Below are 26,775 nucleotides of genomic sequence, written 5' to 3'. Positions count from 1 at the left end.
GTCACGTGACACTACCCCACGTAAAAAGATAATTGTGTCAAAATGAACATCGGAAATGGAAAGAGCACCTCAGTATTAGTAAGAAGGCAAAGTGTTAGTTTATAATGTTGACTATAGGAGAAATGAATATTTTACAAGGATTTATATTCAAAAATGTGCTGGATGGCAAAGCTTGTCATCCAGCACATTTTCCTATACAAATCTTTATAAAACATTCGATGTAGAATTTAATGCCATTTTTCCTGTATTCCATGTCATAAGCTGAAACTCTGCCTTTTACTAAAATCGAGCTGTTTTTTCCATATCTGATGGTCATTTTGACACAAACGTTTCTTTTTTACGGGGGGGTAGGGTCAGGTGACCTGTTGTTTCAAAAGGGCTATTGTGTCGAGTTGGGATTGCAGTTCGTTGGGAGACTGTGTTCGGGAACAAAATGGACGCCATCTTAAAATATGTCCACTATACCATTCCCATCATGCATTGCAATACCAACATCCAGTTTTTTTCGGCTCCACCGCGGTATGGCTAATATTTGAGATTTTCGTTATACCATCTTGCTTTAATCATTCGCAGAAATTTACCTATCCGCACTTGCAAGACTAGTAATATAGAATCGCTTTTTTTTTTATTATTATTATTATTTTTTTTTATCTTACAATTTTATTAGATTTTTGTTGTTAGCAAAGACTGCAACGGGCAAAGTCGTCAGCTTAGTAGAATTCAATTTTCTATTGACAAAATATAATATTAGTAAGCCATTTCCCCCGCCACCCCCCCCCATGTTGACTAGACATATAATAACAAAGACCTCCCTCGCCACTAAATAATTTGTTGATGGGTTCCCTGTGGAATCTAAATTTCGCGCCATGAGGGCGCGTGCTACACCTTATAGGTGCCTTTATCACCAGCATCAATACTTGATCACACACTTAAACACCGTTTTTTAATCCTCTAAAAAACTTACAATTCAGTAAGGTTTACGTTGTTAGCAAAGATTGCAACAGGCAAAGCCGTCAGCTGATTAGAACTCAATTCTCTATTGAAAGAACGTATATAAATATAGAATAGCAATTAGCCACGTCACATTATAGTTTTTATTATATTATGATTGTAAAGAGAAGCAAAACGTTTCAGAAACTTTATATGCTTTTATTTGGGATAAGAAAATATTTCTTTACGAACAAATTGTCCTTTTGCTTATTTATGTTGATGGTTTCTTGTAGACTCAAGGCTTTGGCGTTAAAACGCTGGCACTTGCCCCCACCATTAACCATTCCTAGTTGAGGGGAAAATAGGTTCTTTTGAAGGGATTTATTTTTCATAGCGAAGGTTAGAAAGTCACAAAAGCAAAATAAGCGATCAAAGTTTGGGTTGCGTACGTAGCTAACGCGTCATCTTTCACCGCTGTGAGTACAACGGGTCGGGTCGCTGTTTCGAGCTCAGCGGTCGCCACATATGAATTGAGTTTGTTTGATGTGTTGTTCTCTCCTATGCTACGAGGATTTTCTACGGTTCCCTCCCTCCTTAAAAATCAACAGGTGAGTTGTGCATTGCGTGCATAGAATATTGACTGTAGTGGTGATGTGTGTGAGTGAAAAGTGTCCCCAATTAATGCGAATGCCATAGAACGGCTAGATCTATTTAATCTACTAATCTATTTATTTTGTTCTGAAACATCCATTTATTACAGGATTACCTTCAAAACTAAACAATAAAATAACAAAGAACTGAAAAAGTACAAATTGGAAGCAAAATATAAAGTCGATTACCCATCTTAACAGTTAAATTGAGCAGTTAAATGTAGTGAATTACTTTGATCTGTGTAAAAGGCGACTTGCACTAAGAGGTCACTAGACCAACTCGGCCATTGTGGCTGGCATTCTACAGGATTTTAGCTATGAGAGAATGTGAAAGAAGATGGCGGATTCGGGTAGTTTTTTTGGTGATAAAAGATAAGTTAGCGCGCTAAATAACGATAAGAATCCCCTTTTCTTGCAAGAAATATATTCTTAGTAGATATCTAAAGTAGATTTTTGCTATTAACTCGCCAAGAAGAGAAAAAATATGGTAGTTTTTGCGCTGCAATGGGAAGACCTACGAAGTGTTTAGTCTTATTGTTTTGCCGACTTCATGACCTCAAAACAACGACTTCTTGTCGAAAAATATCAAGTATTTTCCAAATTCATTCTTGAAAAATGCATTTTTCTTGCAAGAAATATACCTTAAGTAGATTTTTGCTATTCATTTGCCAGGAAGAGGAAAAATATGGTATGTTTTTAGGTCATGTAGCCGGCGAAACAAGACTAAACACTTCACAGGTCTTCACATTGTAGCGCAAAAAATACCATATTTTTCCTCTCTCTGGCGAGTTAATAGCAAAAATCTACTTTAGATATCTACTAAGAATATATTTCTTAGAAGAAAAGGGTATTTTTATCGTTATTTAGTGCGCTAACTTACCTTTTATTACCAAAAAGCTACCCGAATCCGCCATCTTTTTTTACATTCACGCATAGCTAATCCTGTAGAATGCCAGCAACAATGGCTGATTTGATCACGTGACCTCTTAGTGCAAGTCGCCTATTACGAAGTTAAGCCAACCAAATGCACAGAAAGGGCATAGGGTAGTATCCAGGAGTTTGCCAAAGGCAATTTGATTATATTTTTTGGTTCAGCTGCCTAGGTATGGCTAAAATTTGGGATTTTCCCTACACCATCTTGCTTATTGACAGCAATTTTCATGTTCGCACTTGCAAGAACTAATATTGAATCGTAATTTTTTTAACTTACAATTTTGTAAGATTTTTGTTGTTAACAAAGACTGCCGCGGGCAAAGTCGTCAGCTGATTAGAATTTAAGTTTCTATATTGACAAAATATGTATATTAGTAAGCCGTGTAAAATTACATCACAGGTTTTCTATTTTTATTTATTAAGTCTAAATGCTTGATCTTTGTTGTTGTTGTCGTTGTTGTTTTTGTTGTTCCATGTTGACTAGAAATATAATAACAAAACTAGCAACTAAAACATCTGTTGCTGGGTTCCCTAAGGAATCTAATTTTCGAGCCATGAGGCACCACGTGGTAAGCCAAGGTGAAATGATCATCATCATTAATACTTTACAAAAAAACAAAGTTTTTTATCTGCTAAAACTTACAGTTCATTAAGGTTTACGTTGTTAGCAAAGATTGCAACAGGCAAAGTCGTCAGCTGATTCAAACTCAATTCCCTATTGAAAAAACATATAAATATAGTAACTATCCACGTAACGTTGTAGATTTTTATTTTAATTACAGATTATTATTTTCAGCAGAAGGCAAAACGTTTGAGAAACTGTATATTACTATATAGGATGAGAAAAAGATTTCTTTACGACTAAATTGTCCTTTTGTTTACTTATGCTGACGAGTTTCTTTGTGGACACGGGGCTTTGTCGCTAAAACGCACCCACTTGCCCCTACATTAGCCACTCCGAGTTGAGGGGGAAATTGGGTCGAGTTGGCATACAGTTCGTTGTGGGTCTGTTTAAGGAAACCAAAATGGACACCATCTTCAAAATATGTCCCTTAAACCATACCCATCATGCATTTCGATACCAACTCGACCCAGTTTTTTTCCCGGCTCATCCTCGGTTTGGCTTTCCCTACGCCATCTGGCTTTACTTATTAGCAGCAACTTTGTTATTCGCACTTGCAAGACCTAATAAGGAATCGAATTTTTTAACTCACAATTTTACAAGATTTTTGTTGTTAGCAAAGACTGTATCGGGCAAAGTCGTCAGCTGATTAGAATGCAACTTTCTATTGAAAAATATTAATTGTAGGAAGCCATGTCAAATTACATCATAAATTTTCTATTGTTATATATTATTCTGAAGTCAAAATAAAGTCCTTCACCAAGTTCTAAATAGTTCCTTCTTTTGGTTAGTAAATACCGCTGTGTTTTATGACTAAAGACTCATCTGCACAGGTATAGTCTCGTAAGAGAACAAATCATTTGCAAAAGTCGACTGTAATGTAAACAATGTACTAGTTGAACAATACCAATGTTTTGAAATTCCACGGATATTTAATGGTAACTGTGAATAGCTGACTTATAAACAAGGTAAATCTTGCGCAAACTGAGTATAGCCCCGTCTACACGAGCAATTTTTATATGACAACTGCGTTTGCTGGAAAGCTGGCATGTCAGTTTTTATGTGGCAAATAAAAATTGCCACACACCGAAACTTGCCCGTGTGGACGAGACGACACATAAATGCGGCAATTATTTCGACGTCATCTACGTAATCTAGTTCTTTTCTTTGTTGGCATCTCCGCTGTCCGAAATTGTTACTGACGCAAATTGACAACAAATATTTGTCGATCGTCTACAGGAGCAAATAAAAGTTGCCACATTAGCAAAAATTGCTCGTGTAGACGGGACTTATGTTTCTTTAAAAACAGCTAGTGATATAAATTTATCGAATACGAAACGAAACTGGTGTATTGCCCTTAAATTTGTCGACGTGTTTCCAGTGGAATCTAGTTTTGGCTCCATGACGCTTGTTACATTCAAATGCTTTACTCATCAGCATTAATTCATAATCACACCCAAAGCTTTGTACCTTCTAAAAACTTACATTTCAGTAAGGTTTGCGTTGTTCGCAAAGATTGCAACAGGCAAAGCCTTCAGCTGATTAGAACTCAATTCTCTATTGAAAGAGCATACTAAGTTGTAAGCCACGTCAAATTACAATATATATGTTTTTATTGCTCATTTAGAGTCGACATCCGTGAAATAAAGCCGCAAATAAAAGCCATATCAGTGAAGTGACTAATATGACTTCACGGCAAAACTGTCCAATAAGATCTCGCCACATATTTTAGTTTTGACCAATCAAAATCGACCCTAAATGTACAATAAACAAATAGTCACATGTCAAGAGCCTGATATCGTTTTTATTCACTCGTTTTCCTTATCATATCGCTCACTTACTCGCAGACTTGCTCGAGGACTCGTTCGTTCGCGATATGATATGAAAAACTCGTGAATAAAAACGTTATCAAACCCTTAACATGTGATCATCTCTATTAATTTTTATGTACTACTTGTTCTGCATGCCGTGGCAAATATTTGGTGATTTGCTCGCTGTGAAACTGATGGGCTGTATGATGGGTGGCTCTCTGAGTATAATTATAAAAAAGTATGAGGTCATCAATATGCCCTTTGTAGAAATTTCTGGAATCTTCCATGATGCCGCATTGACATGTGAAATGGCGAAATGGCCTCCAAGAAAACGGCCGTCGCTACACTTGTAGAAATAATTTATGGCAAAGAAAGAACTACGGGCCGTATCTTATCGTGAACGGGGTATTTTTGAGTAGAAACAAGACCCTGGTTGCAGGGTAGACCGGGTACCTGGTTAGGAAGGTTTACTAGTATCTAAGTCTCTAAAAATCTTAAGGAAAAGTGGAAATAAATTGTTGCAAAAAAGGCAGAGCGTTTATGCCATGCTGATCTGTCCTCGAATAATTCAATCTGGAAATTCAATTCCAATTCCGGTCCTGATCTTGGCAAACGTAATTAGGCTGTCGCAACGAGTTTCATGGACATGCACAATCGCACGGGAATTTTATTACTCGCTTTAAAATCGAAATGCTTCATTTAAAACGTAAATGCAGGCTAATATTCGATCAAGACCTCTCTCAGAATTGCTTTACCTTTTATATAATTCATCAATATTTTTCAACGAATCGCCATTTTTTAAATATAGGTTATAAGAATATCTATATTGTCAAGTTCTAGTGAATAACAAGTCATGTTGAATGAATTTGATGATATCGCTTTATCGTAAGCCTGGTTCTCGAAACCCATGTTCTCCTTACTGATCTTCCCTTGTTCGTGAGAGAATACTGTTCGAGTAGGTCAACGAATAGTTCCTAACCCTATCCACCCGGAATAAGACTTACAAATATTCTAGTTTCTTGTTGTTGTCAAATATTCCTACTGGAAGAGTCTTCATCTGATTGTTTCTCAAATTCCTGAAAGGTCAATGCAAATTTTAAACAAATAGTAAACATTTATTTTAAATATTAAACAGATAAGGTTGAGGATGATATCGTAAATTTAGTATTGAGACCGATTGATACTGAGTTGACTGATTCCAGTTTCGAACTCGAGTTTCGCTTAATTCCTGGTCATTAAACGTTATGGTTAAGCCAAGTCCAAACTACAAACTTTTTATTCAATTCTTCTAAACAAGGAAATTGCAGTTGTTTCATATCTTTGAATATAGACGCTGTAGGAGAGACGAATAAACTTCCGATTAAACCCACTTTATTCGCTACCAAAACAGTATTTAAACTTCACATATACAAAATCACATTTTTTTCGCGCGCGCCTTTTTTTCCCTTTAGCGTGTAAAGTTTTCTCCCGTATAAAGTCGTCGTTTTTGCGGCCATCATTTCTATATCCATACTTGGTAAGTTTATTTGGAAGTAAACCCCGATTTCTTTTGGTGATTTTTTTGCCATTTAAAGCGGTAAAATGTCGAAAAATTGAATCGAAACCTGCATATATTACAGCGAGGAAATTGTCAACCATCATGAATCTAGCATAGCCGAACCTGGTCTTTGAAAATGGAAGCCCAAACCGTCTAAAACCAAAGGGATCCCATGAAAACGACAATGTATAAGCTTGAAATGAATTCTTTTATGGTATCTAATGTCGTTGGGAGGAAAGTGCAGTCGCCATCTTTCCGAACACAACCCACTTTCAACCACGATTTCACCGTCTTTTAACTCCCCAAAATAAAGTTGATCAAAATGATCCCTTATACAATGGGGGATTCATTTTTTTAAAACTCTTTTGGCTCTTCCTTCAAGATTTCTATGACCAAAATTTTCGTGCAGAAAATTTTTCGCTTGTCGAAATTTTTAGCCATCTTATGCCAAAGTTACTACTTGCGTAGGATTCGGTGGAGGACTCTCCCGCTGGAGGACTCTCCCGTTCAGGAAGTTTTTTAAGCTGTACACGACCCACCATGCACCCAAATTCTCTATGATCGACATTTTTACGCTATTTTGGTTGGTTTTACTTGAAAAATAAAAGGTAACTACAGATAATTCAACACAATATCAGGTTTAGTGAAAATTACAATGGATGTCTTTCATTTCCACTCAAAAATTTGGAGATTTCCGTGTACTTTTTCAGGACAAAACTGCATTATCTTGGGAGCTGGTTAATAATGGTAAGAAAAAACAATGAAAAAATGAAAATATCTATTTTAATCTGAAAACATAAGTTTGACTTGAAGCATTTATTTCTTTGTACTTACAAATAACGTAAATTCGTATTGTAATGAAACATTTTAGGCGGCAATGACACCAGTTTATTATCCTCCAAGTTCCTAAAATAGCGAATGGATATTATTATTGTTATTAGCTTGTCTAGAAAACTAAGAAAATTGTATAGTTGAAATATAATAAATGCTTGTAAAAGTTTATTGGTGTTTCATTCTGCTGCGTCCCCTGCTCTTGTCTGGTCTTGTCAAACATGTCCTAACCTTCATTAGACTTTTCTAATTGTTTTTGAAATACATTGTAATATATGGCTGTTTTGAGGGACGCTTCATCGATCAGTTGACCATGATTTATGCATGAGGAAACGAGAGAAATTTGAAAATTAACACCACAATTAAGGTTTTTTTAGTAGCTTTTTCTTTCATTTTTCACTATTAGCAAATGACGCCATATGTAAGTAAGAGTTAATTACCGAGAACGGAGGCAATAAGCCATATACATCCCGCGGGCCGCAGACCCGAGGGATGTATAGGCTTATTGCCGACGTTCGAGGTGATTAATTATTTTATTTATCAATTGAGAAGGTTTTCTATCAAATGTTACTCATTATAAATGCGAAATCTATATGTAGTTATTAACCGGGTTAATAACTAACTATATATTGACCTCGCATTTATAATGAGGGTTATAACAAAAATAAAGCCTTCTTGTGAATAATAATTAAAACCGTGTCAATTGAGAAATAAGGATTAAAGCTTCCCCTAAAACCCCTTGGTGTAACGCGTTCTGCAACTCCGGAATTAAGACAAATTATCTCGCTCTTTTCTAACATAAAACATTCATTCATTTATAACTCACAATGCTATTAGTTCTTTGACGTCGTCGAAAAGCCCGTTGGGTAACGATACAAGCTGGTTTCTGTTTAAGCCCCTGAAATGGAAGGGAAGACTGAACTAAATCACCTCAAGCAACAAAAGGAACTATAGAACATGGTATAATACAACTAAATTAAGGCCTAGGAGGACTGTAAGCTAAATCCTCTGAATCCGTGATTTCAAATTCTTTACAGTAAAAAGAAAAAAAAGAAGAAAAAACGATACATAGAGAGGAACTCAGGGAGCCCAATACAAGCATTTGTCACTTTGGTGTTTCTTTTCACACCAAAACATTGAATTTTCTGGAATAACGTACCGGTAGCATAAGACTTCCAGCCGTTCGTGTTTCGTGCGCTCGCGTCACTCTCATGAATATTTTAAGCAAATATTTGCTTTTCCGATGTTGAGAAAAAAACTAGGTTAATGTGAGACTGTTTTAGGGGATCAAATAGACGCCATCTTGAAAATATGTCCCATTAAGCAGTTTTACAATGCAATGTAATGCCAACTCCACCCAGTTTTTGCCCACATTTGGAATGGCTAATTACTCACAAGATTTTGGTTGCGTTATCAAAAGCATCTTTAGCCGGAGCCACAGTCAGTCCCTTATCCTCGCAATCTGTAAAGTACGCCGTGGGAAAATAAAAAAAACATCTGCAAGGGACCGGACAACCACCTGGAATATTGTGAACAAAATAAAAAACACTCACTGGGAATACAGAAACGCCACTGACAAAATAGTTCTCCAAATGACATATAGAATAATAATGTTTATTAAAAGGACTTAAAAAGCAAATATGCAAATTTGAAATACTCAAATTTACAATTGGACAAAAATGCTTCTCTAATTCTCTTTCTTCAAATTTGTATTTCCTTATGAGAATAGTGGCGCCACATGGAACAGTCCTGGGTCCCACCATTTTCTCGGTGATTGTGAATGATATTCAGGCTTTGCACCCTTCTGATAATACCCTGCTTGAATATGCTGTGGTGAATATGCTGAGATACGGAATGCTGACAATAATGGAATGTACTTAGGTACTTGGGTAAATGGGAGATGATTCTCAGTGGAAACTATTCTAAACCGCCTCCCGGTACCATTAATTCAAGGAATCCGGATTAAACGCTTTGATTGGTTAAAGCTGCTTGGAGTAACCTTCCAGGACAAGCCATGCAAATGAGTCGAAACTTCTTCATGCAACTGTAAAAATATGTAGATTTGACTTTCAAACATGCCTGACAAATGGATTCCACAAAAGAAAAAACTTAATCCTAATTCCTTTCGTATCTTTATTGTTACAATATCTTGGTCTCACAAAAGTATACTCGCGATCGAAACTTTTTGTATACTAGGAGATATTGATTTTTTTTGATCGCTAAAAACTCTTCTAAATTCGTAGAAAACTTGCTGAAAGGCAGGCATGCGCAAACATTTTTTCTCTAGTGTCTGTCCCCACATGCAGCAACTGAACAAAAAAAGTGTGCAAGGGATTCTGGTAGTTAATGACACCATTTGATAAAAAGAGTGAATGCATGACGATATATTTTGCTGGTAAGATGAGCTATCGATGTTATATTTCTTCTTCAAAATTCTACTTTGGTTTGCTTTGTTGTTGTCGTTGTTGTTGTTGCTGTTGTTGTTGTTGTTGTTGATTTTTGAATTGATTTCTGTGATAATTGATTGCACAAAAGACGACTTCGACTTTGATGGAGTGAACTCGGAGTCAATGAATGGAAGAAGATTCGCTTATACTTTCTCTATGGCGAATAAAATTCTTTAAAGCTCAAAGTCGGGCTTTTGTTTTAAATTTCAATAAAGAGTGTATTTTTCTTTCTCCAGAAATCATTCGACTTATACGAGTCTTTAAAGGTGAATGTAAGATATGATATCGGATCGCGGGAGATGGTATAAGTTTTGACTCATTTAGTGATTCAACGGCTCAAGAAACTCCAAATTGGCTGGAATTTAGTACAGAACAAGATAAAAACAGGTCAAGATCCCTTGAAAAGCTAGTAGAATTATTTTAGTATTTTCAAAAACAATCCATATTGCAATCTCTAAGTAAAATAATCACCGAAAGACAGCATGGGCTACACGTAGTATTGAGCGAGCGAGTGAGTAAGTTAGTGACACATTCTCATCCACGAATTAAAAGGGTCAGCACAGAAGAAAATATAGAGGGGAAAACATACAGAACTTTAGGAAAATTTCATATCGTTGTGACCTTTCGGTGATGGCATTCACATCGCCCGAAGTAAAATTTGGGCTTGATATGCAGCAAGCAGCCAGACATTCACCAAAGTTTTTTTTTTTTTTTGAAAAAAGCTGTATATGCGTCATTGCAATATTTGCTTACCTTGGGCAGTCGTAATGGCAGCAGCCAACCACCAAAGGCCCATCCACTGGATTTTCTTGGATAGAAAACTCATTGTCTCAAAATTCAGCCTAACAATTAGCAAGTGTAGATAAAAGGAAAGAAAAAAGGTTTTGCTCTTGCTGCCTATATAAGAAGCTGATGGTGATAAAACGAACCGTTAGAAAGTTTTCACTTGCTACAAAACACCCCTTACTCGTTTGTACCCCAGGAACAACCAAAGATGCTGCTCCCATTGACTTACAAGCAACAAAATCGAGCCTGAAGCGAGCAGTGGTGATATATTGGCTGCCAAGTACTTTGGTGCCGGCACGGCCAGCTAACAGGGCATTTATAGACCACTTGCAATGAGCTATTCAATTTATACCTGGAGATTTATAAAAACGATATAGTCGTTCCGGATTGATATGGATTGATATGGATGATACGAATAGGTCATTCCGACATTGATATGTTTTCGGTCAAGATGGTTATATTTTTTTATCCATCCATCCATCCATCCATCCATCCATCCATCCATCCATCCATCCATCCATCCATCCATCCATCCATCCATCCATCCATCCATCCATCCATCCATCCATCCATCCATCCATCCATCCATCCATCCATCCATCCATCCATTCTTTCTTTCCTTCTTTCCTTCCTTCCTTCCTTCCTTCCTTCTTTCTTTTCTTATCTCCTTTTACTTATGTGTTAAATTTTTCCCTTCAAAATGGACCTTGAAACCTTTTTTTTTTTTTTGTTATTCATGGGAATTCGCGAAAATTTTAATCATAAGGATCGGATATAGTAGCAATCAAAAAAGATTTGAGCGTCCAGTCGTCTCTTTTCGAGCAATTTGTCTAATTTTTGGCACCGCCAGTATGTCAAATAACAAATTTAATTGTTTCTTGTGAATCGTGAAAATGTAAATACGGAATAGCCTGTGGACTAAATAATTGGTCATGCAATTATACGATGTCAATGTGACAAGATTAAAAACGCCAACTCAAAGTTAAACAATTATATAGTGGCGTATAAAATTCTAATTGACCGCCGTTTGGCGTAAAGAGAAAATATGGAAAAGAAGTAGGGAGAACAATGGAAAAAGCAATGTTTCTAAACGCACGTCATTCCACAATAATGCAATTTGTTGGGCATGCGTCCACACTTATACTTTTTTTTTTTTTTTTTTTTGTTTTTGTTTTTTCTCCACTTATGCTTATTTCAATAAAGCAAGTAACCTGAAAAGCCAAACGTAGTGAGAACTACAATTATGAGTAGATACATTTTACATGTTTCAACTGCTTGATAACTACTGATGGACATGGACAGTCTCATCTCTTCTGAGCATCCTCAAGTTGCAGTTTGTATCAAAAAAACTGTACTTGTTTGGTATGGAACTCTAAGCCCCTACACGTTTTGTCTGAAAAGACTACCCTGAATTGTGCAAAATAATAGTTTTATTTAATATTTCAGGCAAATCGCTATGCACGTGGGATCCGAAAGTAATCCGAAGTTTTACATCCCTTACACCGGGATGAACTTTATGTCCGTTATGTAGTATGTCATTTTTCGTTAGTTAAATATGATATGAAGTATATCCGGGTAAACTTGATGGCATAGTCTCTACTGCTTATTAATACGCAGTACACACAAAAATCCAGTTTTCTTGTTTCTTCTTGTTGTATGGCATGGCATGACATTACGTTGCGTCTCGTTTTTTTGCGTTGCGTTTAGCTGTTCAGCTCATTTTCGCTTTATCGCAATGAAACTCCGCTCAATATCATATTTTTAGATGCAGGTTTTGATAATGTCACTAAAAATCCTAAATTTTCGATACCGTGATAAAAGGATCAAAATGTGATCAATAGTTAGTGATAAGAAGAGATAACTAGCTAAAAAACTAGTGTGAGCTGCGTCGGTGTTTCTAATGAAACAGTAATGATAAAATGGTAAAATATACACCGTGAAAAGATGAAAAAACTCTTTTACTCCGACGAAGGACTACAAGGGCGGATCCAAGGGGGGCAAAAGGGGGCTGAAGCCCCCCTTCAGCAGGAAAACAAAACTAAACTAAACTAAACTGACGAATTAGATGCTTTTTTTATTGTTTTCCGTTGTGTTGACGGAAGAAACTCAATTAGCCCCCCCTAACATTTTGGCTGGATCCGCCCTTGGACTAGCGTCCGAAACGTCAGTCGGTTTTTTCATCTTTCTCACGGTGTATAAGTTCGCGTCTTTCTGTCTAGAGAGTGGAGTTCTTCGTTTGTCCAATTTACTATTCCAGCTGTGTATCTTATATTACTTAATCTGCATAGCCGTTCAGTTAATGGCGGAAATATTGTTTCTTCCTAAATAACTTTGACTTAAAAATCAGTCTAATCTCCTTTTGTATTCTAGTTGGACGCTATTCTTAACTTTCTGATGGTTGATATCTTCCTTCTCTAACACTCCTAAATACCTATAGTGATCATTACCGTCCAAGTTCTTTATCTGCTGACCATAGAGTAGCTTTATCCCATTCCTCTTTACCACCTTTCCTCTTCTTACTCCTACTCTGGCGCACTTCTCTACCCCGAATGTCATCCCAATGTCTGCACTAAATATTCGTACAGAGTGTAGTAGTGACTCGATTTCTTTCTCGTTCTTCCCATAGAGCTTCATATATCGATGTACAACAAATGATTCAGCACATTACCATTGTTCAGCTTGTGTTGTTCAGTATGGACGTCAATGGTATAAGACATGATGAATAGTAACGGTGACATCGAGTCTCCCTGGAATATTCCACGCTTTATCTCAGAATGACCACATGATTCTCCGTCTAACCTTAGTTCAGTCCTCCACTGCGACATTGCCCTCTTCATGAATCCTACGATCGATGGCTGAGCCTTGATGTTTTCAAGGGAAGCGATTATCCAGCTATGAGGTACAGAGTCATATGCCTTTGTGTAGTCTACCACGACACCATTTCCAAGTTCTTGTGCTTTCTCTTTGCACTTCGCAGAACTGCCTTGTCGATGAGGAGTTGGTCTTTTGTTCCTCTCGATCCACGACTACTAACAGCCTTTCTGTTCAAATGGTATCAATTCTTGTTCCTCTATTAGATGGTTATAGAGGCTTTCTGATATGATGGACGCCATCAGCTTCCATAATGTTGGTAGACAAAGTAATAGGTCTATAGTTACTTGAAGTAGGTCCCTTCTTCTCATCTTTCATGATCAGTGTTGTTCTTCCTTCTGTCATCCATGCTGGGATCCTGTTCTCTGTTTCAAACACTTGCTGTAGCTGCACCGTTATTCGTTCATGTAGGCATTGTAGATGTTTCAACCAATATCCATATTTCATCTTTTCCAGGTGCTTTCCAGTTTTTTATCTTTTTGTCCGCCTTCTGTACCTTTTCTTTCGTAAACACCAGTTCTGTTTGTTCTTCTATGTCCTCCTGGTCTTTCATTACGTCGTTTAACCAAGGGAGCACGTTAAAATTTTGATTGTCTTGGTTTATCTTCGATTTTACCGCACGTATTCTAAGATATAGCAGGCGTTCCTTGTAGTGGTTGTTTACGTGCGCGCGCGCTAGATGTCCGCGCGCTACACTTCATGGCAGGCGTTCCTTGGTTTAGTCGGGCTAGCGAATTTACTCCGAAAACCGACGAATATCTTGCGAGGAGCGTCGTTCCCTTCCTTACACGATCGTAAGCCATTCGGATCGGCCGAAACCAAAACACTACGAGGAACGCCTGTCACAAGATGGATTGCGCGCGCTAGATAGATCAACCAAGAACATATGACAATGACTTTCCTTATACAAACAAAACTTTAATGTGCTCCCTTGGTTTAACCGCTTTATTTTTTTTGCTTGTGGCTATTATTTGTTCCTTACATTCTTCCATGACTTGTTTCAGTGGTTCCTGGTCGAGATGATACTTTCTGGTCAACGAGTTGATAACTTCCTGGTTCTTTAGCCGTCCCGCATCTAGTTTATTATTATTATTATCATTACCATCATCATCATCATCATCATCATGATCATCATGATCATTGTTATTAACATCATTATTATTATTATTATTATTATTATTATTATTATTATTATATGTTTATTTCAACTTCAGACATTTTTGCTACATGAATACAGAATATTGCGGGCATGAATAGTCTAAGCAAATATCTGCATGACTGAGTTTACAAAGATTATTATTATTATTATTATTATTATTATTATTATTATTATTATAACAATAATAACAATGATAATAGGCCTACTTCTATATTCCGTTTATTGCATGATATAAAATCAAATTAAATATCCTATTGCAATATATAAGGCCTAAAAAGAGCAAAAGGATTACAAAGAAAAGAAAAAATATAGAACTAATAATTATTAAACATAATAATGTATAATGCTAAGTATAATGATTCTAAAAGAGATCGAAAATTTCAAGTTATTAATAATAATTATTAATTAGTAGTAATTCTACTAATACTATAAAATATATTTAATATGCGACTTCTAATTAAAAACTAAATTGTTATATTTAAAAGCTAGGCTAAAAGTTCACAAAAGAACTATAATGCTGAAAACGCTACGTGTTTATTTTAGATTTCATGATTGACTTCTTTCTGAGCTGGCATCGGGTATTTTTTACCCTAGCCATCATATTATGTATAAACTGATGACTCTCTGTACCCCCTGTCAACTTAAACATTGGGTTCACGTATTACTCCAAAAGGATTCAATCTGTTGTGCCGCGGCTTTGTGTGTTTTGCCGTAAAAAATTGCGTAGTGCCGCAAAGATTGGTTATTTTGTCTTGAAATATTGTATAGTGCCGTGACAATTGGTTATTTTGCCGTGAAATATTGTATAGTGCCGTGACAATTGGTCATTTTGCCGTGAATAATTTTTTGTAGTGCCGTGTGAAATTTGATTTGCAATGACAGTTATGGGCCATCGTATCTTGTAACTATATATCAAAACTGCTTAGCCCATATGAAATATTAGGGATTACAAGACATTGAATTGATATTTGACCATTCTAAAAACTGCGTTACTCACTAGCTAGAACAACCTAATCCCCACCAAAAAAGATTTAGCTTATTTTCTTTGTATTGTCAAATTGCTTATTAAAATGCAAGATAATTCAACTCACAATCATTTTTATAATCGTTCAAGAAGTTTTATAAACCAATAAAAGTTCGTTAGTTTCATTCACAATCATTCTTTCATTATCGTCTTTAGTAGAAATATCTTGTAACTTCCTCAAAACCTCCTGGAGCTCATTTTGGTCGGCTGTTTGACGATAATTCACTTCATGTGTACAAAAGTCAAGCAGATGACCTCCTTCCTCAGAACTTTCATCGACAACGCTTGTCACGTCAACCGAGAAAGGAACGACCACCTTTTCGTACTTCATCGAATTCTTTTCAGCAAAGTGAATAACATTTGCGGCTGCATTATCCCTGCAGGGATTTCTTTGATATTCAGCGCGATATTTCTTTAAGATTTTACTTGTTACAGCTGGTAAATCGGAGTCATTTCCAAGCAGGCATACGATCAATCCTTTCTCTCCCAGTTCGTTGTAATAGCAATGCTTCAATGTAGACTCCATGCTCTCAACATAATAAAGACTGTGTATGGCATGGACTATGTCGTACTGGTTTTGATCGTGTTTACTCCCTGTGTATTCCTCGAATGACATCAGTTTCAGATCGAACTTAACTGGTCTTTGATGAGGAGGTCCTTTTGACCGGTCAGATCGCCTTTCAATGGATTCTTTGTACTGACCAAAGAATTTACTGTTGGGTTCAACTGCTGTGTTCAGGATCTCAACTTCTTGCAACTGTTTGTCGCCTGCATTCAGATATCCTTCTTGCACAATCTTTAGTATTTCTTGGTCAATAAAGCCATCACCAGCCCCAATACTGAGTATGTTTAATACTGGTTTGTTTTTACCAAGTTGTAGCTTTTGTAATGCAGTTGGGATGTGTTGCCGTAGAAAAGCGAGGTTTTCATTATGCTCCTCCGAGACATTGTGATAAGCTTTGAAACTAAGCGTATAGCTATCTTTCAAAGGGAAGTCTGTTGCTTCTGCCATGATCATCTATAAATGATTTTTTTTTTTTGTGTGGTGAATTCGGTCAACTTGTACTGAAAATGGCTTATGATAAGTTATATACATAAAATATTTTGTAGACTTAGCCTTGAGTAAGCAAATCGGTTTTTGAGCTGGCCAATCAGCGAACCCCCCCACGTCATACAGTCTCAGGCTAATTAGCTTTGCTCTAGACTCTTCCACATGGATAATTTACAGTCTGATCTTTTCCACCTTGAAGTATGGCAAAATATGTGGCAGATGGAGTTTAACCCAGATAAATGCTTCATTATGAGCATATCCTTACAAAAATCTCCACCTCACAAAGAATATGTTTTCTGTGGATCAGTTCTGAAGTATGTTGATGTGCATCCTTACTTGGGAGTCACATTAGACAACAAGTTACGATGGAACTACCACATTCAAATTACATCCAAAGCTACACTAGTGCTGAACTTAATTAAGAGAAATTTTTGGTTTTGTAATCGAGATGTCTGGTTCGACCAAAGTTGGAGTATGGATGTACCGTATGGGATCCTCATTATAAATGTGACATCGACAAATTGGAACGCGTACAAAGACGTGCAGCAAGATTCTGTGTTGGAGACTATAGATACACTTCAAGTGTCACCTCAATGATGCACCATCTACGATGGGAACCTTTGTGTGACCGGCGTAAGGAGGCAAGATTAACAACTATGTTCAAGATAACACATGACATTATTGAAACTGATAAATCTAGACTAACACTTGCAAAAGAAACTAGAATTGACCGAGTTTTTGTAATTGACCGAGTTTTTGTAATTGACAGAGTTTTGGTGATTGAGAGAGCTATTGTAAATCGACCGAATTTTCGAATTTTCGCTTGTGTAATACAATGAACTGATAAGTGTACACATTCAAGCGAAGTAACGCAATTGACAACAAATATTCAATTACATTGAAATGACAATTTTGAGCCATTCCGCACGCCATAGGTTCGCATAAATTCAAGTACCAAAGTATTAAGACAAATAAGGACGTACATAAATTTTCTTACTTTCCAAGAACTATTGTTGAATGAAACAGTTTACCTGCTGATATTGTGGAGGCTAATTCACTCCAGACTTTTAAGAGCGACTGTCCAGAAATATCGAGCAAAATCGAAAATTTGTGGCCACAATCAAAAAAATAAAAGTCCTTCATTTTTGGTCTGTAGACACTATTAGATGAGTTTATGAACGTACTGGGGTCGGTTTTTCGATCTACGTAAAAAATCCGGATTTTTTTGAAGAAAACGATTTCACCCCGTGTCGGTCTAAAAATTGCTCAAGAAACGGATGCGAATTACGCTTTCAAAAACATTCTCGCTCCAAGTGAAAACCCAAGTTACAATCAAATTTGCAACTGAATTCAAGAAAAGGGGTGTTGAACAATTGTTCCAGGTGATTTTAGACGTTTTAAACTAAACTTTAGATAGAAAAAATTGCATTCTTCCAGCAGAGTTATTCACAGTCTCGATTTTACCTCACATTTATAAAAGCGATTTTTCGCATGTGGCCATTCTCCAATTTTTACAAAACTCAAGCTGTACAATGTTCAAATGATAGAATAACACGAACTACAAAATTTAGTTTGGGTTTTTCAACAGGCCTTATGAAAACTTTATGCGAATTTGGAAAAATTTGCCATGTAAATATGCAAATTAGCAGTTTGTTTACATCTCTACACCACAGATCACGGCCGCGAAAAAAGTCATCTAAAATAGTTTTAACAGCTTATTAATCCACACATTAGCCTATCTAAGGACTATAAGCATGATTGGCCTTCGTTATCATTTTAAACGATTATTTGTTGAAGTTAAGCCTACACTTCCGATGTTGAAGACACTCAGCTTGCTTGCCTCGGTGGCATTCCATCGGTGCGTAGTAAACTTAGTAATCATAAATGACTGTTAACATGCTCTATAAACGTTACTATTCCTCACTAGTGGTATCCAGCTTATCACATAGTATTTTCACATACTGAGTATGCTTGAAAGTTTGCATTACTTTGTAAATAAGCAGGGATCAAACCTGTCAAAGCGGATTATGTGAGCTGATGGCGTGACAAACGACAGTTTGCGCGGAGCCGGACGTGAAGTCGTTTGGTACAGTACGTTTTTTATTGCCCGAACATCTTGTGATTTGGCATAAACTAAAGAGAATCACTCATTATCAAGATTTGTTTTTTTAGTTGTCATATGTTTTCTTGCTTGATCGAAGTCATGTTTAAAATTGGTTACATGTATAATGAGTGCAGTTGTAGCCTGATATACAATTCCCCTTCCCCTACCCCACTAGCTTCATGGCTGTACAATAGATCGAATGTATGATAGACTCGCCTGGTTTCGTGGAAGCGTAAATCTGATATAAGACTATGAGAAAAAAGAAAATACATTTTAAAGTATGTATATAACATTTTATGTCGATAGTGCGATTTGATAGAACTGTGATCTGAACATGACGTGTGTGTGGCCGAAATGTCCAGGAATTTGATAGTTTCAATCAAATTCCAAAAATTTGTTGTACATTACCAGGTAGACAAAAATAAAAGCAGCATTTAACAAAGTGTTTATAGTCAGTATAGAAATTTGTTAATTATGGTGAGCATCAGTTATGGAGGCTCGTGAATCATGTTCTTTTCAAGCTATCATTTGCGGTCATTGTGGGTTTGACCCAAAAGAAAGAAGTAGATCTGTCACTAACGTTCCTTTGACAAGATGTAAACGGGATATCGCCGAGGACAAACGATGTTTTAGTATAGTTGAAGTTGAAACCGAGGTCGAATTAATTCTCGCAAGAGTATGTATTTTTGAGCCCTCTAGAAACATAGACAGCCCTACAATCTGTCGGAATCACCGTGCGTTTGGGCGTCAGCTGGAAACGGACATCAGCGAAATGTTCTGTACCCGTAACTCTTTCTCAGCACAAAGCCGATGTCAAAAGGAATCCAAAAGCAGAGTGGGGTTTGAGCAAAAGTGGATCGAAAACTGTGTTAAAAGAGACTGGTGTTTTTCTTACTGTTGGTTCAGGAAGGTTGGAGGATTGTTAGCATTAAATTGACTAATATATACGGTCTATACGACGCCATGACTACTTGCGCAGTGCTCAGTCGTGAAATTGTGCAAGCTTGACGCTACTACATCATTGATTAGGGACTGGTTATAAAATATAGGGGGGGTGGGGGTGGGCAAAATCAGAATAGAATCAGTGTTTTTTATCGTGGCCCACATAAAATGATGCTGAAAATCCTGATGACCCAAAACCAGTTTAGAAGCAAAATTGCAGGCCCACCCATTTTAGTTGTCAAATTTTATCAACAGCCCACCCCTTTTAAGGAGTTCAAAATTATGTGTCCCATCCCCTGATTTTGCCCCCCAACCCCCCCCCCCCCCCCCCATACTTTATGACCAGTCCCTTACACATATAAAAATAGTCTTGGGGAGGCCAACGAAGAGAGTGAAGTTATCTTACGAATGGAAGAATTGACTTTGTTAAGTCGAAAAACACGAGGGACGCAAGCTACTTGATTGCAAATCCATGTGGGATGTGGTTCGATGATTCTATTATATGAACTTATTATATAAACTAGTTCTTTGATGTCTGAATTCCATGAGACATTAGGATGCGTTCATAATGTATGGCAGAGAGTGGTGGTGAGGGGGGGGGGGGGGGGGGGCAGATGAAATTTAGGGGGATCGGAAAAAGTTTTACCAATAAAAGGGGGTGGGGGTGTGGGTGGGTTGAAAACCTTTTTTCAGAGAAATGGGGGGGATGCAAAATTTTTAGAAGAAGCTACAAGAGTTTGCCAGGGGGGGTATATTATTTTTTGGGGGACTTTTGGGTGGTCTTAAGAATTGTTTTGTCATTTAAAGATTTCATCTGCCCCCGCCCCTTCTGCCATACAATATGAACGTAGCCTTATTCAAATCGGGGTCTTTTTGTCGTAAAGAACAATATCATTGAAAGCTCATAGAGAGTCTTGATAACGAGTGATTCTCTTTAGTTTATGCCAAATCACAAGATGTTCGGGCAATAAAAAACGTACTTTACAAAACGACTTCACGTCCGGCTCCGCGCAAACTGTTGTTTGTCACGCCATCAGCTCACATAATCCGCTTTGACAGGTTTGATCCCTGCTTATTTACAAAGTAATGAAAATTTTCAAGCATACTCAGTATGTGAAAATACTATGTGATAAGCTGGATACCACTAGTGAGGAATAGTAACGTTTATAGAGCATGTTAACAGTCATTTATGATTACTAAGTTTACTACGCACCGATGGAATGCCACCGAGGCAAGCAAGCTGAGTGTCTTCAACATCGGAAGTGTAGGCTTAAATTCAACAAATAATCGTTTAAAATAATAACAAAGGCCAATCATGCTTAGATAGTCCTTAGATAGGCTAATGTGTGGATTAATAAGCTGTTAAAACTATTTTAGATGACTTTTTTCGCGGCCGTGATCTGTGGTGTAGAGATGTAAACAAACTGCTAATTTGCATATTTACATGGCAAATTTTTCCAAATTCGCATAAAGTTTTCATAAGGCCTGTTGAAAAACCCAAACTAAATTTTGTAGTTCGTGTTATTCTATCATTTGAACATTGTACAGCTTGAGTTTTGTAAAAATTGGAGAATGGCCACATGCGAAAAATCGCTTTTATAAATGTGAGGTAAAATCGAGACTGTGAATAACTCTGCTGGAAGAATGCAATTTTTTCTATCTAAAGTTTAGTTTAAAACGTCTAAAATCACCTGGAACAATTGTTCAACACCCCTTTTCTTGAATTCAGTTGCAAATTTGATTGTAACTTGGGTTTTCACTTGGAGCGAGAATGTTTTTGAAAGCGTAATTCGCATCCGTTTCTTGAGCAATTTTTAGACCGACACGGGGTGAAATCGTTTTCTTCAAAAAAATCCGGATTTTTTACGTAGATCGAAAAACCGACCCCAGTACGTTCATAAACTCATCTAATAGTGTCTACAGACCAAAAATGAAGGACTTTTATTTTTTGACTGTGGCCGCCCCGTGCTCCATATTTCTGGACAGTCGCTCTTAAAGTGAAACTATCAGAATTCATTAGAAATTAGATGATTTTTTTTTTTTTTTTTTTTTTTTTTTTTTAAATAAATTTCATATTTATATTTTATATCTATATGGAGTGGCCTGGATTGGGGGATGGGACATGTTTCTCTGTTGCTCCGTGTTTCGGGCATGCGCACTAAGACAGACCATAAAGTCTGTCTGCGCGGGCGTGGGACTCGGGGTGGCGGGGGGGCATGTCTCGTCTATGATCTAGGCTATTCTATATACTCTATATTTTATATTTTATTTTTTATTATTTATCTATTTACTTAATTTTCCCATAGTTAGCGTGATAACTTAATGTATAGTTCCTGCTGACAATAAAATGTAGATGTAGATGTTCCACAGTCTCTCGCTCGTCCGTTCCGTCTCCACCCTTAGAGACTGTAACGGTACAATGACCGAAAGGACTTATGGGTCCCGAAAACTTGGGACCAGCGTGCTTTTGGAACCAAAATACTCGCCCACAGTCTCTCTCGTTTCAATATTTTCAAGATGGCGGCGAAAACGAGAGAGACTGTGGACGAGTATTTTGGTTCCCAAAGCACGCTGGGTCCAAGTTTTCGGGACCCATAAGTCCTTTCGGTCATTGTACCGTTACAGTCTCTAAGCGTGGAGACGGTACGGACGAGCGAGAGACTGTGGAAGAGTCTAGCCTTGCTCATGCCCTAGCCTGTGTAGCCAGGCGTTCCCACAAGGAACGCCTGGCTACGCAGGCTACTCATGCCCAAGCGCAAGTTTTCTAGACTTCGCTGGACCGTCATCTGCTGGCCGAGACCGAGTAATCGTTCCTCGGAGCGTCTAATTTGTTATATCATATGAAACGTTGGATTTTCTTAAAGGGAAAAGCCAGAAATAAGCGTAATTTCACGTACCTGGTAGGAATGATGAAAAGGTAAATTATACACCGTGAAAAGATGAAAAAACTTACTGACGTTTCGGACGCTAGTCCTTCGTCGGAGTAAAAGAGAAAGAAGTGGTAGAAAGGAGTGTATATATGATAGAATAAGACAAAAGAAACCAATGAGAGCAAGGTAGGCAAGGAAACAAAAACAAACAATCAAAAGACAAAAGAAAAGGTTAGTACTTTCTTCGCACACTTCCAGATATCTCAGACCTACTGAAACCTTTAGAAGCTGCCATCTCCGACGTGTTTATACCCGCCATGACACAAAAAGATTGTGATGAAGATGATCGCAAGATTTTATCGCTACCGACACGATATGGAGGTATCGGTATTACTAACCCGTGTATTGACGCAAAGTATGAATTCTCATCGTCAGTCAAAGTAAGTGCCCCACTTGTGGAGAAGATTATCTCCCAGTCTCACGAGTTGCCAGATGAAATTGAAGTGAAAACAGCAAAGCAGAAATGTCACACTGAGAAAGAAAAAGCATCCAAAGATGCGTTTGAAAGCCTGAAGGAAAGTCTACCAAAGATTACAGCCAGATCCTTGGACTTAGCCGCAGAGAAAGGAGCATCAACCTGGTTAACTGTAATTCCTCTTAAGGAAATGGGATTCGACTTGAACAAGAGAGAATTTAGAGACGCTTTACGTCTCCGTTATAATTGGTCTTTCAGAGACATTCCATCAAAGTGTGTATGTGGTGAAGATTTCTCGGTCGATCACGCAATGATATGTAAACGTGGTGGATTCGTAATTCAACGTCACAACGAATTACGCAATCTGGAGGCTGAGCTTCTTAGCACAGTATGCAACGACGTAGAGATTGAGCCCTTGTTACAATCAATCTCAGATGAGAAACTAAGCAAAGGAGCAAACAAAGCTGCAGACGCAAGACTTGACATCCATGCACGAGGTTTCTGGGAGAAGCAACGTTCTGCCTTTTTTGACGTAAGGGTTTGTCACCCAAATGCAGATACGTACAAAGATCTAGATCTACCCAAAATCTACAAGCTACATGAAAATGACAAGAAGCGGAAATACACCGAAAGAGTAAACGAAATCGAACATGGAACATTTACTCCCCTTGTCTTTTGTACAACAGGAGGTATGAGTAAAGAATGCAAAACATATCACAGCAGGCTTGCTGAACTGATAGCCCGAAAGAAAGGTGAAGAGTACCACAAAACAATGGCATGGATTAGGGCCAAGACTTGTTTCTCTCTGTTAAGATCTGCACTTGTATGTCTACGAGGCTCAAGGACTATAAAAAGAACTTATAATGATATAAACAACATAGACTTAGACATTCAGGTTGCTGAAAGCGCCATTTTATAAATTTAGATTTTTAGCTTATTAACGTAGATTTTTAGATAAAGATACATAGTTATATATTTAATATATATTTCAATTTTCCTTATTAGTCAGTTTTTCATCTTATAATTCCTTCTTCTTTGTAAGTATTATATATTAACATATTCATATTTAAATAATGGACAAATTCTATTCGTTTTTTACAATCTTGAAAAAATGTATAAATATTTAAAATTTATTAATTATTGATTAGAGATTATTGTTATTATTAATTATTGATTAAAGACTATATATCCATATTAAATATATGACCAAAGAAAAGGTTAGTTGAAAATAAAGCGTTCATTAATCCCGTTGGGACTAAGAGTGCCCAATAGGTGAATAAGCCGCATTTCTTTGGTCTTGCGACAATCATTGTTGCCGTTAAGCAAAGAAAGACCGAAAACAATGAAGTCAGAAAGAGAATGGTTAGCTAGATTAAAATGGCGGGAAACTGGTTTGGTGGGATCGTTATTGCGAATATCATAAAGATGATTACAAATGCGATCACCAAGACGGCGGCCAGTCTCGCCCACATACAAAAGATTACAGCGGGTACATTTAATACAATATACAACATTAGAAGTGGTACAAACAAAATGGTCAGTGATTTTAACAGTTGATTTAGGACCGACAACAGAAGCGTGAGAGACTATGTGAGGACAAGTATAACAACGTTTACGAGAACAGCGAAAAGTACCAGGTTCTTTGTTAGAGGGAAGAACTCCCTTGACCAAGAAAGAACGGAGATTACGATCACGTTTATAGGAAAAGAGAGGGCGGTTGTTGAAAATAGCAGAAGTGCGAGTATCAGAGTCAAGCAGAGAAAAGTTGCGGTTAACAATGGGTTTAATGGAAATGTTAATAGGATGATACGTAAGAGTGAAAGGAATGCGGTCATTAGAGGGACGAGTGTGAGGAGTGAGAGCGGTGGTACGATCAATAGTAGAAACTTTACGAATGGCGCGATCAATAACATGAGCAGGATAATTACGCTTAAGGAAGAAGGAACGCATCTCAGAACATTTAACAGAAAAATCAAGATCATCACTACACAAACGACGAAGACGAAGAAATTGCGAGAACGGAATAGCGTTAAGAGTGTGCTTAGGATGAGAAGACGAGTAGAGTAAATAAGAATGAGAGTCAGTAGGTTTGTAATGGACACTAGTGCTAAGACGGTCGTCATTAACACTAAGCAAGATGTCAAGGAAAGTGACTGATGTTTCACTAACCTCCCACGTAAAGTCTAAGGCAGGGTGAAAAGAGTTAACAAAAGAGATGAAAGAATCTAAGTCATTACGCGAACAAGAAGTAGCACCAATACAATCATCAATATACCGTCCAAAAAACTCAGGTTTAGGTCCAGTATATTGTTGAAAAACAAGGTTTTCGATATAACCAACAAACAAATTGGCATAACTAGGGCCCATCTTAGTACCCATAGCAACACCGTTTATCTTCCGATAATACCGATCACCGAAAGAAAAACAATTAAGAGTAAGAACAAGTTCAGCTAAGCGTAACAAAGTGGGAGTGCTGGGCTCGAGGACAGGACGAAGATCAAAAAAATGCTGAAGAGCACGAAGGCCCTCATCATTAGGAATAACAGTATACAAAGATTTGACATCCATAGTAAACAAAAGCTTAGAAGAGTTATCAGGAAAGCGAAAATCATTAAAAATACTAAGAGCGTGATTAGTATCCTTAATATAAGTACCTGGTAGGAGTGGAGTTCTTTATCGTCCCGGGGGGATACTACCACCCAAACTTGGGTAGGGGTGTGCCACCAGGACCTCAAAACCCTGACCCTATCCCAAACCTAAAATTTTGATTTAACATACCCTACCCCAGACTAAAACTAAGAATTGTACACCCTATCTCAAACTAAAAGACGGGAAATACGGTTTTACAATCGATTGAAATCAATATTTACTAACATTTGTATTGTTTTTGTGTCGGCAGAAAGCGTAGCCTATTCGCCATACAAAAACGACCAAATCGTTTACCCTATCCCAGACTAAAATGATACCCTATCCCAGACAAAATGTCAAAAAATGACACCCTACCCCAGACCCAAAAGCCGAAAAACCATACCCTATAGGGCGGCACATACCCGTATAGCAAATATAGGGGAGTACCCCCCCCCCCCCCCCCGGGTTTATCGTGAGGTCGTTATGCAATGCCGCAGAGATTGTATTTCCATTCAATAATTTACCCATCTCTGCGGGGGACTAGCTTGACAACAGTACTAGTCTAGTCGACATCGATGTCGATTTGACTGTGTTGTCTTTTTGGCGTGCTTCACTATTCGTTACTGATTCTTGCTACTCCATTTCACAATTACCTATCAATTCCATTTGATACTAAGATACATTTCTACGACTGGTTCACTGTATTTCGTTGATCGTGCGGAACAGATAGCTATGCTATATTATTAAAAGGAAGACCGCTTTATTACAATTCTACAATTTGACCCATGTAAGGGAATCCGGAATCCGAAATCCACGAAATTTTAGGCTTTGGAATCCGGAATCCAGAACTAGTACTCTGGAATCCGGAATCCAGGCCTTGGATTCCGGAATCCGCTACTTTAAAATTCAAAGTATACACTCAAATGCTATCGCCTCGACCTAGACTGAACCGAGGTAGCCCCTCCCCCACAGTGTAATATCTCCACCAAGTAATATCTCATCGGATGCTGATTTAATTGACAGACGATTCTACTTATACTGGCAAGTATATCAAATATAATTTTCAGAGAAAAGTATCTGAAAATTAACGATATGGAATCCGGA

At 37.5% G+C, this 26,775-nt stretch overlaps 3 protein-coding genes across 3 annotated transcripts; 1 reads left to right on the top strand and 2 right to left on the bottom strand.

Annotated features, from left to right (window-relative positions):
* Positions 1 to 911: 911 nt before the first annotated feature.
* On the bottom strand, positions 912 to 10,805 carry LOC116286433 (uncharacterized). The gene is made up of 9 exons (XM_089033338.1): positions 10,515 to 10,805; positions 8,710 to 8,833; positions 8,141 to 8,212; positions 7,318 to 7,389; positions 5,951 to 6,022; positions 4,621 to 4,692; positions 3,157 to 3,228; positions 2,791 to 2,862; positions 912 to 1,036 (listed from the first exon to the last, which is right to left on the bottom strand). The coding sequence occupies exons 1-9, from the start codon at positions 10,585 to 10,587 to the stop codon at positions 961 to 963; spliced, it is 705 nt and encodes a 234-aa protein (XP_088889464.1). The 5' UTR covers positions 10,588 to 10,805; the 3' UTR covers positions 912 to 960.
* A 4,287-nt stretch (positions 10,806 to 15,092) lies between these two features.
* On the bottom strand, positions 15,093 to 16,701 carry LOC116286436 (histamine N-methyltransferase-like). The gene has a single exon (XM_031692951.2). It carries the CDS (start codon positions 16,617 to 16,619, stop codon positions 15,687 to 15,689), a length of 933 nt encoding a protein of 310 aa, XP_031548811.2. The 5' UTR covers positions 16,620 to 16,701; the 3' UTR covers positions 15,093 to 15,686.
* A 6,108-nt stretch (positions 16,702 to 22,809) lies between these two features.
* Positions 22,810 to 24,119, top strand: LOC148909714 (uncharacterized). Its single transcript, XM_089033311.1, has one exon. The coding sequence runs from the start codon at positions 22,886 to 22,888 to the stop codon at positions 23,960 to 23,962; it is 1,077 nt and encodes a 358-aa protein (XP_088889437.1). The 5' UTR covers positions 22,810 to 22,885; the 3' UTR covers positions 23,963 to 24,119.
* Positions 24,120 to 26,775: the final 2,656 nt, after the last annotated feature.

Source organism: Actinia tenebrosa, unplaced genomic scaffold (genome assembly GCF_029948245.1).
Source record: "Actinia tenebrosa isolate PJP-AT-01 unplaced genomic scaffold, QUT_ActTen_1.0 PGA_scaffold1__47_contigs__length_23844297, whole genome shotgun sequence".
Taxonomy (NCBI): Eukaryota; Metazoa; Cnidaria; class Anthozoa; order Actiniaria; family Actiniidae; genus Actinia; species Actinia tenebrosa.
The sequence above is the reverse complement of the archived record's forward strand: the minus strand, read 5'-3'. Positions and strand labels throughout refer to the sequence as shown.